This window comes from Patiria miniata, unplaced genomic scaffold (genome assembly GCF_015706575.1).
Source record: "Patiria miniata isolate m_02_andy unplaced genomic scaffold, ASM1570657v1 HiC_scaffold_8, whole genome shotgun sequence".
NCBI classification, from domain to species: Eukaryota; Metazoa; Echinodermata; class Asteroidea; order Valvatida; family Asterinidae; genus Patiria; species Patiria miniata.
This window is the reverse complement of record NW_024037075.1, coordinates 13,088,411-13,101,831: the sequence shown is the minus strand read 5'-3', so window position 1 is coordinate 13,101,831 and position 13,421 is coordinate 13,088,411. Positions and strand designations below refer to the sequence as shown.

The 13,421-nt window shown below is 41.6% G+C and overlaps 1 protein-coding gene across 2 annotated transcripts in view; it reads right to left on the bottom strand.

Annotated features, from left to right (window-relative positions):
- The window catches only part of LOC119719302 (piwi-like protein 1), a 32,679-nt gene that overhangs the window by 2,699 nt on the left and 16,559 nt on the right, over positions 1-13,421 (bottom strand). For both annotated transcript variants that reach the window (XM_038188712.1, XM_038188711.1), the window contains 10 exons: positions 11,780-11,954; positions 10,819-10,997; positions 9,442-9,562; positions 8,433-8,617; positions 7,646-7,721; positions 6,929-7,129; positions 3,596-3,702; positions 1,775-1,845; positions 1,251-1,404; positions 294-419 (listed from right to left, as the gene is read on the bottom strand). In XM_038188712.1, coding sequence (XP_038044640.1) covers positions 294-419; positions 1,251-1,404; positions 1,775-1,845; positions 3,596-3,702; positions 6,929-7,129; positions 7,646-7,721; positions 8,433-8,617; positions 9,442-9,562; positions 10,819-10,997; positions 11,780-11,954 — 1,395 coding nt within the window. The remainder of the gene's footprint in view (positions 1-293; positions 420-1,250; positions 1,405-1,774; positions 1,846-3,595; positions 3,703-6,928; positions 7,130-7,645; positions 7,722-8,432; positions 8,618-9,441; positions 9,563-10,818; positions 10,998-11,779; positions 11,955-13,421) is intronic.

The following is a 13,421-nucleotide window of genomic DNA, read 5'->3' as shown; positions in this document are numbered from 1 at the left end:
GAGGTGGGCTTCAACCATTTTTTGAGGGGGAGGATTACGCAACGGTGAGGTGTAGATATGGCGCGTTGTTACACGGGCACTGCACTCTATACCGCCACGTTTGTGGGTCTACCGGAGACTAAGCAATGTGCCCATTCCAAACAGGCACATTTTGAACGGGCACTGCACTAGTAGTCTATAATAACAGAACAAACTTATGATTTTCAGAAGTTTTTAAGTTTTTGTTAGTTACAGTGTACAGGGATAATAATTTGTTTTCTGTTTGATGTTTTTCCAGTGAGTTGTTTACTTACAAGTCTGGTTTGGTGACCACCGAGTCGATCACCGTTCCTGGAGATGGGTTGACGAGATTTCCTTGGTTCAAGGAGCAAAATCTATTGTTGATTCGCTTCTTAACGACGACCACAGCGCACTTAGGGCTGTACACAAACAATCAAAGACAACATTGGTACAGTCTTGTCTATCATGACATGAGACACTAGTAAACAGCACTTCTATGACAAAAAGCAAAATGTGAAAGATTCAAAACGAAAAAATATAATTTGAGGCAACAACACAGATATACCATGTAACATATTTTTTTGGCAGAGTTGTATCGAGTCCTAATTTTGTGACTTGAATTGAGTCGAGTTATTTCAAAGTAGTGACTCGAGTTGAGTCTAGTAATTTTAAAGAAGTGACTCGAGTCGAGTAGAGTCGAGTCATTAGGTTGAAAATTTCAAAATAAAACTTGAAACGAAGAATAATAATGTGAATTCTTTTAAGGTGTAGTCTACGTGGATCAAAGAGAATAAAAAACACAAAAAGTAAAAGACGACAAGATCGTCGCATCATGACAAACCATTTCCACATTAGAAAAAATGTGCATGATTGATTTTCCTTGAAATCAGTTAAATTTGTTTTTGATATGCCTTTATTTGAACACAAATCATTTCAAAACTTTTTAAAAATCAACCCAATACTTACCAGGGATAAACTTAGGATTCCAAGCTTTAAAATGATATAAAAATAATGGCGGTACGTGTTTCCACAGTGACACTAGAGCCTTGCAAAAATAGGTTGCGGGCATTTGGGGACGCGCTGTAGTTTAGTCCATCACAAGCAACATCACAAGCAACGTCACAAGCTATTCAAACGAACTCTACGAAAAACATTCCAATATCACTATTTATGCTGCTACCTACGACTGGGCTTGTGTGATGGACTGGTGACAGACTCAACTACGACACCAGTGAGAGTGCTCAACCTACCTATAGTCTGTTCCTATCATTCTGAAGGTATCAATCACTTGCGGTAGTTCATACTCCACCACAGCCGGCAGTTGCCCATCGCCGACGCCATCACGATAGATGATGACTCTCTCGGGCAACTTACCATTGATTTCTTTAAACTTCCTCAATGCGCCTAAACAAAAAAAATATACATGCAGGAAAAAGACCAGCAGCGTAACCAGGGGAGGGGAGAGTGGCAGATTGCAATAGACCTTTATCAAGCTGCCACCATTTCAGTCATGTTCCCTGTATCCAATAACAGTACTGAATGATAATGTTTTTGTGCAAAAAGGAACCAGACTATTTTTCCCTCCAGCCTCGCTTTGGTTGCGTTGATTTGAATGGGAAATGATCAAGATGGCCGCAACATGATAACGGTCTATAGCAATAAGATTTAAAAAGCAAAATTGGGACGCTGATAGAAGCAAAATCGGGACGGAAAAAATTAAGCTATTTTACACTGACTGTCCCTCAAAGCATGTGTGCTCCCATCATATACTTACTTGTCATGCAGACTTTGAGACCATCAATGAGCTCCTGTCCTGTGTGCTGGAATGTACATCGTGAAAAGTACCTGTAAACACAATAACATGGTGAGTGACAATATTTTAAGGTCCATAGGATTATTTTTGTGTAATTTTTTTTTTCGTTTGAAGAAAGAAAATTACTTAAAATCTTAAAGAAAGGTGAATACATGTAACAACTAAAATTGTTGAAGTTTCAGCTCAGTGGATACCATACATTTTGAGAAAACAGAGAACATGTATGCACAAATGTGTTGGGGTCTAGTAACTGGATTCCGTAATGAAATGCACATAAAACAGGGGTGTGAGTGGAGCTCTAAAAATAGCTGAAAATAGTTCAACCTGCGAGCGTGAAGCCCATGTGGCATGGGGTCTGGGGCCCGCTCAATGGCCCAGGCAAAATTTGGAAATGTAGATCTATGCTCTGTGGTGCATTCTACAGCTTCCTGGGTCAACTATTGGTCGAAAATGTTTTGAAATTTATGCATGTTTTTAAGTTAACTTTTTCCTTCATATTGGCTTGAAACTGCCTAAATGGACATACTTGTATATGAAAACTGTGTTAAAACTGAGGTTTGTAGTAGATTGATTGCGTAGCTTGCACTGTTTGCCTGAGTCTGATCACCATGAGCAACACCCCATATCAAGTTTGGTTGAGATTGATGACTGAACTTACAGTACAGTCAACCTTACCAAAATTGAACACACACAAGCACAGATACGGACACACAGAAGGAATATGCGATCGCAATATCCCCCATTTTGGCTTGAAAGCCAGGAAATAAAAAGAGAAATCCACTAAAAATCACTGTTTTCTTCAGAATGACAACATTTCATGCAGAATTATTTCACAGGGTTTTTGGTACGAGTCCGATCTCCACATTGAACAAGCATTTTGTCAGTAGAAGGTAGAGTAGATCATTTGCAGCTATCCAAAAAGTAACTGATGAAATTATTATTGAAAAGCTCACGTTGTTTAAAGGAGATAGTAATGGCACTAGACTCCCTGTGAAATTATTCTCTCTGGCATGCTGACATTTGGGAAAAAAACAATAAAAGAAGGCCATTTCCAAAGATGCGTCAAGTGACGCATTTGGGAAATTTCCGTTAGTAGTTGGTTTGTAATTTGGCGAATCCATGAATGGGTTCGCGCAAGCGTTGACATGACGTTGACATGACAGGCGTGCAAGGTTGCTATTATTAGTCGGTTCAGCGCACGGCATCTGTGATGTGATTTTGGATTGTATCAAGCTTATCCAAGAATGATACCAATAGTGGGTGTTTACAAAGCGCACGTACCTTCCAGGTACCAGCGCTCATGGTGCTACATCATTATTACCCCTGCTCATTGGGCCCATGAAACATTCCAAATACCATCTCAGCTCCCTGGGGAGTATACAGCTCGATGCTGCCTGTTAGGCGCAAGCAAGCTAATTCAACCACAATAATCATCCTGGGTGGGGAGAAACAATGTGTGACAAAGTGCCTTGCCCAAGGGCACAAGCAGCATAACCCCAGGCTGGACTCGAACCCACAACCTGCAGAATTACCTGCAGACCATGAATCCAATGCCCGTAACCACGAGGCCACAGCACGGAATCGGGACATGATTCAGAACAACTCCTGCAGATATTTACTTTCTGCTAGAGACACTTTCCATGCTATAAGTGATGTTGTCTGCTCCTCATGTGTACAGCTGCAGTAACCGCGAGGCTCAAGTTACTAAAGCTGTGCAGCCTACTTTGCTTACGACTTCATGAAAAGTAACACTGTGAAATAATGACCAAATAGTGTACTCACCTACTAAGGTCATGATTCATGGAAGCGACAAAGCCACCGACAGAGCGCCCTCTAGTGGCAGAGTCGTGATAAGAGTCGATTCCTACCACCATCATCAACATTTTGGACTGAAAGTAATAAATGGGAAGACAAACGGAGACAGAATGAGCCAAAGACAAAGCTACTCAACTTTTGTGGAACACCAATTCATTGTATTGTAAGCATGCATCGATACATGAATTCACTGGAATGTGTGAATAAACTCAAAAAACTGCAATAGGGTGCATGTAAAACTATCTGCACAAAGCAACTGACTTACAAAAAGTGATACATTTACATAAAATGTAAAGGAATCTCCAGCTCTTTATTTGGCTGTGTAGATTGACAAATTTTCACAATAAGATAAAGATTTACTGTAGCACTATATGTATGTAACAAATCTCTTTTACGAGTTTGTGAGGTTTTGAAAAGAACCAGGGAGAAACTCAACGTTTTCATTCATTCATTACTTTTACTGCAGTAGAGAAAATAAGAGTTTTTCTCCCTTCGATACAAAGTTTTAGCAGGACGATTTTGAGGTCGTCAGAAAATCCTTGCGCTGGATGTCTGCTTGGCAGAACTTGTCTAGGGTCAAGCCCGTCTGTGAGAGAACTTGCTGTTGTGAAGCCCGACAATCCCATTTTTTGTACTTGTCATCAGTGAGCAACAGTCGTTTTTGTGCGGACTAAGTGTGCCATGTACTTCACTTGAAGTCCCTGGACAAACTCCGATATAGGCCGTGTCTTGCAAATGTCATAGATGGCCTCATGACTTGATCACAGTTAGTTTGTTTTTCCAGAGCACACACATCCTAGTGTGTCACAGAAATTAGACTGGCCACTGATTACTTTTATGTAATGATAGCAAGGCCGAAGTCTGGGAATATGACTCAAAAATCATCTTTTGAACTTGAACTTAAAGTAGCACATGTATTACATGTACATTGTAAAGCTGTTGGTGTATTCGAGCAGCTCGCCCAGATCGACTCGGGTAAAGTCACACAGGTTAGCCATGAAAGCAGGGCTAATCGAACGCTCAAACGCGAGCCATCACGATCCTCATGTGACGTCTGTAGCCGTGGCCGTAGCCATTGACAAAACGCCCTTTTCGGACTGAGTCTTACCATTCCTTTCCACATGGCCTTACTTTGAGATTTACGCTTTTCCGTCAATTGCAAAAAGTAACAAAATCAGGCTGGAATTAGCAGCCTCTAAAGTTGCACTGAACTCAAATAAAATTCTTATGTTCAGACTTTAAATCAAGTTGATTTCAGGGTCCATCTTTATGGCTGTCCGGCTGCCTTATTTGTTCATGTCTAGGATTGAACAACGCATGCGTGTAACATATTTCCACCAGTGACTCCACTCCACGAGCAGGGTCTGTGGTGGCTGACCCCAGGGCTCGAAATATCCACTGGACCGTGGACCGTGTCTAGTGATTTCGGTGTCGGTCTAGTGCTGTGTGTGACTGCACTAGTCCGGCTGTCTAGTGTTTTTTTCTTGCACTATATAAACAAAATGACCCCCAAATATACTAGCACTTGAGGTCTGATTAAAAGCGTGCTTTGAGTTCATATTATGACTTGATTGATTAAAATTACCGGCCAAAAAACTGTCTGTGCCGTGCCAAAACGCAACAAAGCTGCCTCGGGCCAACGCGCCAGTCATGCCAGTTGCACGTATACAGTATGTATATGTACGTACACGTACAGAGCTGCTAGATGAAAACACGTGGGCCTGTACGTGCTATTGCAGCAGTGACTGGTTCTCGCTGCGCCGCGCACTGGCAAGATGGAAATGCGGTAAACAGTCAATGCAGTACAGTTGCATGTAGGCCGGACAGCGCGGAATTGACAACGTAAAATGCCAAGAAAACATCGATGGAGAAAGACAATCTTTGCAGGCTTATACTCACAGAACTTGATCTCTCTTGTCTGTGTATGTATTTCCCATGTTCATGAATTTATTTCGAGGAAATACTACTGGTACATGAAGTGAAACGATGCAGCGAGTTTCACCGAAATCAAATACTGATAAACGAAGCTCAATGCCGGCCCACTGCCGGTCCACAACACACAGTGCATCATCGCACGTTCGTACCAAGCAAAGTTCAGACATTGTTAGCCAGCTTCTCGTCGTAACTAGCATGTGCACATGGTATAAATGACCTGCATTTCCCATTATTTTTAAGATTATCGACGGCATATATTTTCATTAACACTTAAAGCAAGTTTTCGTCATTTTTGAGGCCCTTTTTGTGTAGCTTTTGTAGTGCATTGGAAATGGTTCAGGCTGAACATTTTCATATAATTTTAACGAATCTGAAAACAAATATTCAGTTGCTTTATCATGTTTATGTGCCGTTTATTAACTCCATTTTCCAAAAATAATTAAGTGATGAACCAACTGACAACTGTATTAAAAAAGAAAGCGTAAGCAGAATTCAAACCTATTATTAATCTCCATTTAGTTATTTTTTTTATATAAATTTTATCTTGTCTTACAGTTACAAAAATGAAAGAAGTTAAGCCACTTAAGCATACTATTTGCAAAAACTAATAATAATGCAGCCCCTTGAATAAATCCTGATATTCAAAACAAAACAAAAACAATGTTTAACGTCGTTTATCCATGGCTCTCCTTAATATCCATTTGCTCTCCTCAAAGATTTCCAGGGAACTAGCCAAGTGCATACACGAAACGGGCGACTCGTAAATACATGTAGCATTTTGTTGTCTTCCTGTCACATACATGTAGTGCAAAATGTTGGGTTTTTTTCTTATTTATGACACAGGTCTTGTAAAAATAGTTCAGGTCCAGTAAGATTTTTCGGTTACTAGACCTGCTGTCTAGTGCTTTTTTTCATGAAATTCGAGCCCTGGACCCGGGTGAGGCCTGAGAATGATATCAGAGCTAATTGAACGGCACAGGGCTATAACCCGAGTCGACCCGGGTGAGCTAATCAAATGCACCCAATAGTTATACTCCTTGTTGAAGCATTAAAAGTACTGGGGCGGTACAAGGAGTAACAGGCAGGGCACTTTGGGGTGGTACTTGGACTAATGGCTTAAGGTGGTATTGACTCATGCTGAGCCTGCCACGAACAATAAAAAATGTTTGCCAACGTTAGCCAAAAATTCTCATTTGGATACAACAAAAACAACTGCCAAAATTGACGTCTTTGGGAAACAACCTTGTTTGGAATTTCAAGTTAAAAACTATCAATTTTCTGGACATGATTTTAAAAAAAATGAAAAAATGGAAAAGTGCACAGCTCATACATATACATGTGATTGAATAGCAATGCACAACTTACTGGAATTAAAACTGTCCACAGCTCTCCGCCCATCTTGCAGTTAATTTGCATAGCAATCTTGGTAGCTACGGACATGACGGTCTGTTTCTTGTTGATAGTGCGACCCACAATGCACTGGCTGGGTACCGGTGCCTCTAGACAGCAGAACTTCTTGATGGCGTCGTAGCGATCCTTACGAATAGTTGGTAGGATACACACAACCTGGGTAACGGTGGAACAAAAAAGTAAACAAAATTCTGAATATTACTGGTAAAAGTGCTTATTAGGCTTTGTGGAAGTAAGGCAATTAGGCGACATGAGCATGCAAGTTCACTTCAAAAAACAGCTTCCAATGACATTTGATGGGAATACTAGCTTTGATCATGACCAAGTCTGTCTACTTGTTCCCGTAACAAGCGGCCGCTTCATATTAGCCTGATTTGCGTACCTGTTGTACTGTACATGTGAATTGCCACAACACTGCGCCGTGCACAGTAGCCTCAACGATCCCCTTGCTTATCTGCACGCTTAAGTACGCCCCACACACACATATCTAACTTTTCCCCAACAGTCGAGGCGAAAGACAGCCTTGACGCAAAGTATATGCTCACTATGATAAGTAGTTCAGGCTATGGTAAACAGTCTTCTCTCAGGGAACAAGTAGACAGACTTGGTCAAGGCTATGGGAGTACAGGCTTTCAAGTAAACATTGCAAAGGCAGCCTTTAATCACACTCACCATCTGTGTCTGGGGACTCAAGTTCTGTCGGATGGCACGAATGAAGCTTTCAGTGCGGTCATCACGTAACTCACATCTAAAGAACACCAAACAAATAATGAGAGAGAGAAAAAGGATAGCAATAAATTCTGCACTTTAAAGCCCTTCAAGATTGGCAAAACCAATTGAGCCAATCGAGTTGGCATCCACACTTCAAAATATTTTGAGGCAATCTTCTGTGGAGTACGGAAACACTTCAAATCCCTGCACAATGTTTTGGTGTCGTTAAGCTCATGGCAAGCAGGCAGATTCAGTCATGCTTCACTGCTCTCCACAGTGCAGTTTTTTGCAACTTGAGACTCAGACTCAGACTCGACCCAATTGCTTCCAAACTTCATGGACTCAGACTCGTTCCAATTGCTTCCAAACTTGGACTCAGACTCGACCCACTTGTTTCCAAACCTGGACTCAGTCTTGACCCACTTGTTTCCAAACCTGGACTCAGTCTTGACCCAACTGCTTCCAAACTTGGACTCAGACTCGACCCAACTGCTTCCAAACCTTGACTCAGACTCGACCCAATTGCTTCCAGCTTGGACTCCAGACTCGACACCATCACTTCCAAACTTGGACTCGGACTAACTGCTTCCAAATTTGGACTCAGACTTGACCCAATTGCTTCCAAACTTGGACTCAGACTCGACCCTATTGCTTCCAAATTTGGATTCAGACTCGACCCAACTGCCTCAACACCTGGAGTTGGACTCGACTCAAACAACCCAACTAACTATCTTGTAAGCAGTCTTACATTAAGGGTGGTCTGGTTTCCATTCCCAAACGTGGCGCCACGGTGTTGAAGGCGTTCAGGAATTCCATGGCGTTCTTGCTATCACGCGCTGTGTAGATCAGCAGCCAGTTGTGCAGGCCAATACAGCTCAGCAGATCCTTCCGCAGATCTCTGCTCCACTCTGCATTCTCACCCAAGGAAATCTCCTGTTGGTGTTTACAGGCATATAGGATCATTTTCTTTCCATGCATTTTGTTCAACATTCCAGAGAAGAATATCCAAAATTTAAGCTGTTGAAGTTTCGGCTGTGGATATTACACTTTGCGAGAAAAGAGTGAAAAACCATGCACAACCTTTTGATAATGAAACATTATTTTGTCTACAGATCTCTTTATTTTCCGAAAAATTAGTCAATTGACTGATCGTTGGATATCACCTACATTTCTTGATTTCTTCTAAATGACAGCAAGCCAGACAAAACAATTTTACAGATTGTTTAGTACCAGTACAATCTTTAATCCAAGTAAGCATCTTAATAATAATTCAGGTTACTTTTGAGACAGATGCAAATAATCCTCTATGCCTTTAAGAAGCGCTGACAACGATCATTTATAAGCAAACGAAACATAGTACTGATTTCACAAATCTTATTATTCCAATGCCTGTTCTTTTTCTTTTCAAATACTTTGAGGATTGTTATCAATTACCCAGAAAAGTTTCTAATGATTCAATGTCAGTATAAACCTTGCTCAAAGTGAAGAAAGGACTGGTATCAACTATCCTGAGAAATTATTCCAACTCAAATGCTAAGCTGAAACTTCAAAAGGTTAGTTTTTAGGCACCCTTCTTTAATATGAACACTTTTGTTGCTCCAAAAAAAAAAAGGAAATAGAAAGTATCCAACAAACTTTTCTAGCCGATTTCACCACAAATGTTTCGTGTTGTCAAATTCACTTCGCATTCACAAAAACTACATGTAACTTAAAAACTGGTCTTCAGCTTGACGTCCCAATCTCTTTGTCAGACTCACATTCTTTCCCTGGTGACCGGTGAGGATTTTCTCCCGATCCATGATGCGAGCGTTGATCCTGACTGGCTGAGCTTCAAAGCTCACCTGCCACTTTTGCAGGTAAGTACTCGCCTCTTGATTCCTGAAAGAAGGTTAAGAACACAGGTCACAAATCATTATTTTTCTGGGCCCGAATCAAATATTTTTGCGATTTTGGCATTCATTTTTGCCATTGACAAGCTATGTTTTCAATTACCAGCAAAGGTCCAGTCTATGCACTGAGTATACAGTGTTTATACATCTGTGAAGGGCAAAACCTAATATTAAAAGTCCACTCTGTAAAGCATACACATTATTATATTTCATGTCACCAGTATTGTGGTTGAGTCACTTCAGGGTCGAGTCCGAGTCGGAGTCTCAAGTCAATGGACCGATCCAGTAAGCACCGCCCCATTGTATTCTGACCAATCACAGCCGTGATTTATGTCCGACGTGCGTGCACAAAAGTCCGAAATGCGTGCACGCGTGTATGATGTGCGCGGCAGGAAAATGCAGTGTGGCATTGGAGAGGAGCACGTGTTAATTTGCCCACGTGCGCAGTGGGAGGGGCTTACTGGATCGGTCCATTGGGTCGTGGCTGAGTCCAAATCCAAGTCCAAGTGACGAGTCATTTGATTTTAGTTTGAGTCCGAGTAACATTTATATAAAATGGATGAAATATCTATGGATCAATGGATTTGAAGAAAGCGATTGGGTCAAGTAGACATGATCACCATGGAGTCCAACCCTCGAGTTGGGGGGCGGACTATAAACAGATGGATGATGGATGGATGTGAATCAGGATGGACTCACTTAAAGTGATATGTAATATATGAGATGTCGCAGGATATAGGGAGGGGTGCATTTAATGACAAACTGTCATCATTTACAACACCACCTGGAGTGAGGTGTGGTACATTTCATGTGCTTAACGTTCTTTAGTGTTACTGAAATGTTACTTCTGGGGGAAAAAAGAAATATGCTTAAATGGTTTGTTTTTGGTGTAAATAAATATATGATTCACTGCTCACGTGTCCTGAGTCATTAGTGTCAAATCAGAGTCATGATGGCCGAGTCTGAATCCAAGCCCAAGTCTTTTGCCTATGTGACTCGAGTCGAGTCAGAGTCAACAAAATTGCGACTTGAGACAGACTTGAATACGAGTCCTGGGCTCCAGTTCTACATCACTGGATGTCACTGAGTCAAAATAAATACACTCACACGCTGGGCAGGTTATTTTTGTGTAAAGTGCTGGCTTACTGTTAAAATGGCGCACAAAAGTTTTGCTGAATGTAGATTACCATCAATTGTTATTTAACAAAATTTTTCCGGATGTAAGGAAAAATAAACCTTACTGACCTGGGAAAGCTGCCGATGAAGTTGGTCAGCTCTTTCATGCGGACGTTGGGCGTGATGCGAGTGTACACAGACAGGTCCTTCATGACGTGGAAATCACTGCGCATAGCTTCGCTGAGCCCCGTCAGGGTACACAGCTCAGGGATCAGGTGGATGTGATCAATCATTCCCCGGCGCTGATCCTATTGCAATAAAAAAACACAAATAAATCTGCCTGTGATTATGGACTGGCTCCTGGTCCTTACTTTGTGGTTGACGGGCGAGTGTTGTGTGAAATTTGGACTCTATGAAATACAGATACATTAGTTGTATTACGCATGCCTAATAGTGAAGATAATTAGGACAGTGACAGATTTAATGTTCTATTCAACGAGGCGAAGCTGAGTTGAATGGAACACTCCATCTTTCAACGAATGAAAATATTCTCACAATAGCACGAATGCAAGATATTCATTATTTGTTTTGTATAACAACCAATTAGATCTTCGTCATTTGATTGGAGGATAAGACTTGAAGAACAAACAAAACTCACAAAAGTGCACCATATCCACTACTTTTTTCAGCTTGGTCAAGGCTAACAGAGGTTTAAAAGTCAAATCATTGACCATAATGAAAATCAACATTGTAATTTCTTAATCCAATGCAAAAAAAACCTCATCTTTGCAACTGCATCAACTTCAAAGGCAAGTTTTGTACTGCCTTTATGCATGATAATGGTTTAAATAGCGCAAAGATTGTAAAGCGTTAGGCCGCTGCGCGTCGTAGAGTGCGCGCGGCGTGCAATAGATCGAAAGGGATGGGACAAAAATGCAGGGTGAATGGAAACAAAAATGAATGGTTATGACATAGGCCGTGCAATGGTTTGTTTATTGAATGCCCCTTAACCTACAATCCTCCAATCAAATGACAAGGATTTACTTGGGTGTTATATAATGCCCTTTCAATAAGATCTGAAATAACTTACCCTTTTCTTTGGATTGCTGACCAGCAGTGGCTGTCCTAGATCACTGATATTTAGCCCGTACGCGTCCCGGTAGTACTGGGCGTAGGTTATTTTAGTGCCGTCCAACTTGTCGAATGTGTTCATGGGATCGATATTAAAGTCGATGTCGTCCACTCGGTAGGTCTTGTTGTTGTACCTGAATGACAGCCATGCAGAATTTATTTGGTTACTTTTTTATCCAACCCCAACCTCTCTCAGTCCACTGATCTTATCAACCAGGCATGCAACTGGGAAGTCACAAAAAAAGAGGAAATTGAAATCTTTCCAAGACTTTGAACAGTGTTTTTCTAGTGAAAAAAAGAGGAAATCAGCTGATCCGAAGAAAAGTTGCATGCCTGATCAACTGATCTCAACCTAACTGATCCCAACAACTGATCCAAACCCAACTGATCCAAACCAACTGATCCAAACCCAACTGATCTCAACCCAACTGATCCAAACCCAACTGATCCAAACCCAACTGATCCAAACCAACTGATCCAAACCCAACTGATCCAACCCAACTGATCCAAACCCAACTGATCCAAACCAACTGATCCAAACCCAACTAATCTAAACCAACTGATCCAAACCCAACTGATCCAAACCCAACTGATCCAAACCAACTGATCCAAACCCAACTGATCCAAACCCAACTGATCTCAACCCAACTGATCCAACCCAACTGATCCGAAACCCAACTGATCCAAACCCAACTGATCCAAACCAACTGATCCAAACCCAACTGATCCAAACCAACTGATCCAAACCCAACTGATCCAAACCAACTGATCCAAACCCAACTGATCCAAACCCAACTGATCCAAACCCAACTGATCCAAACCCAACTGATCCAAACCCAACTGATCCAAACCCAACTGATCCAAACCAACTAATCCAAACCCAACTGATCTCAACCCAACTGATCCAAACCCAACTGATCCAAACCCAACTGATCCAACCCAACTGATCCAAACCCAACTGATCCAAACCCAACTGATCCAAACCCAACTGATCCAACCCAACTGATCCAAACCCAACTGATCCAAACCCAACTGATCTCAACCCAACTGATCTCAACCCAACTGATCCAAACCCAACTGATCCAAACCAACTGATCCAAACCCAACTGATCCAAACCAACTGATCCAAACCCAACTGATCCAAACCCAACTGATCCAAACCCAACTGATCCAAACCCAACTGATCCAAACCCAACTGATCTCAACCCAACTGATCCAAACCCAACTGATCCAAACCAACTGATCTCAACTCAACTGATCTCAACCCAACTGATCCAAACCCAACTGATCCAAACCCAACTGATCCAAACCAACTGATCTCAACCCAACTGATCCAAACCAACTGATCCAAACCCAACTGATCCAAACCAACTGATCCAAATCCAACTGATCTCAACCCAACTGATCCAAACCCAACTGATCCAAACCCAACTGATCCAAACCAACTGATCCAAACCCAACTGATCCAAACCAACTGATCCAAACCCAACTGATCCAAACCAACTGATCCAAACCCAACTGATCCAAACCCAACTGATCCAAACTCAACTGATCTCAACCCAACTGATCTCAATTGACCGATCACAACCCAACTGATCTCA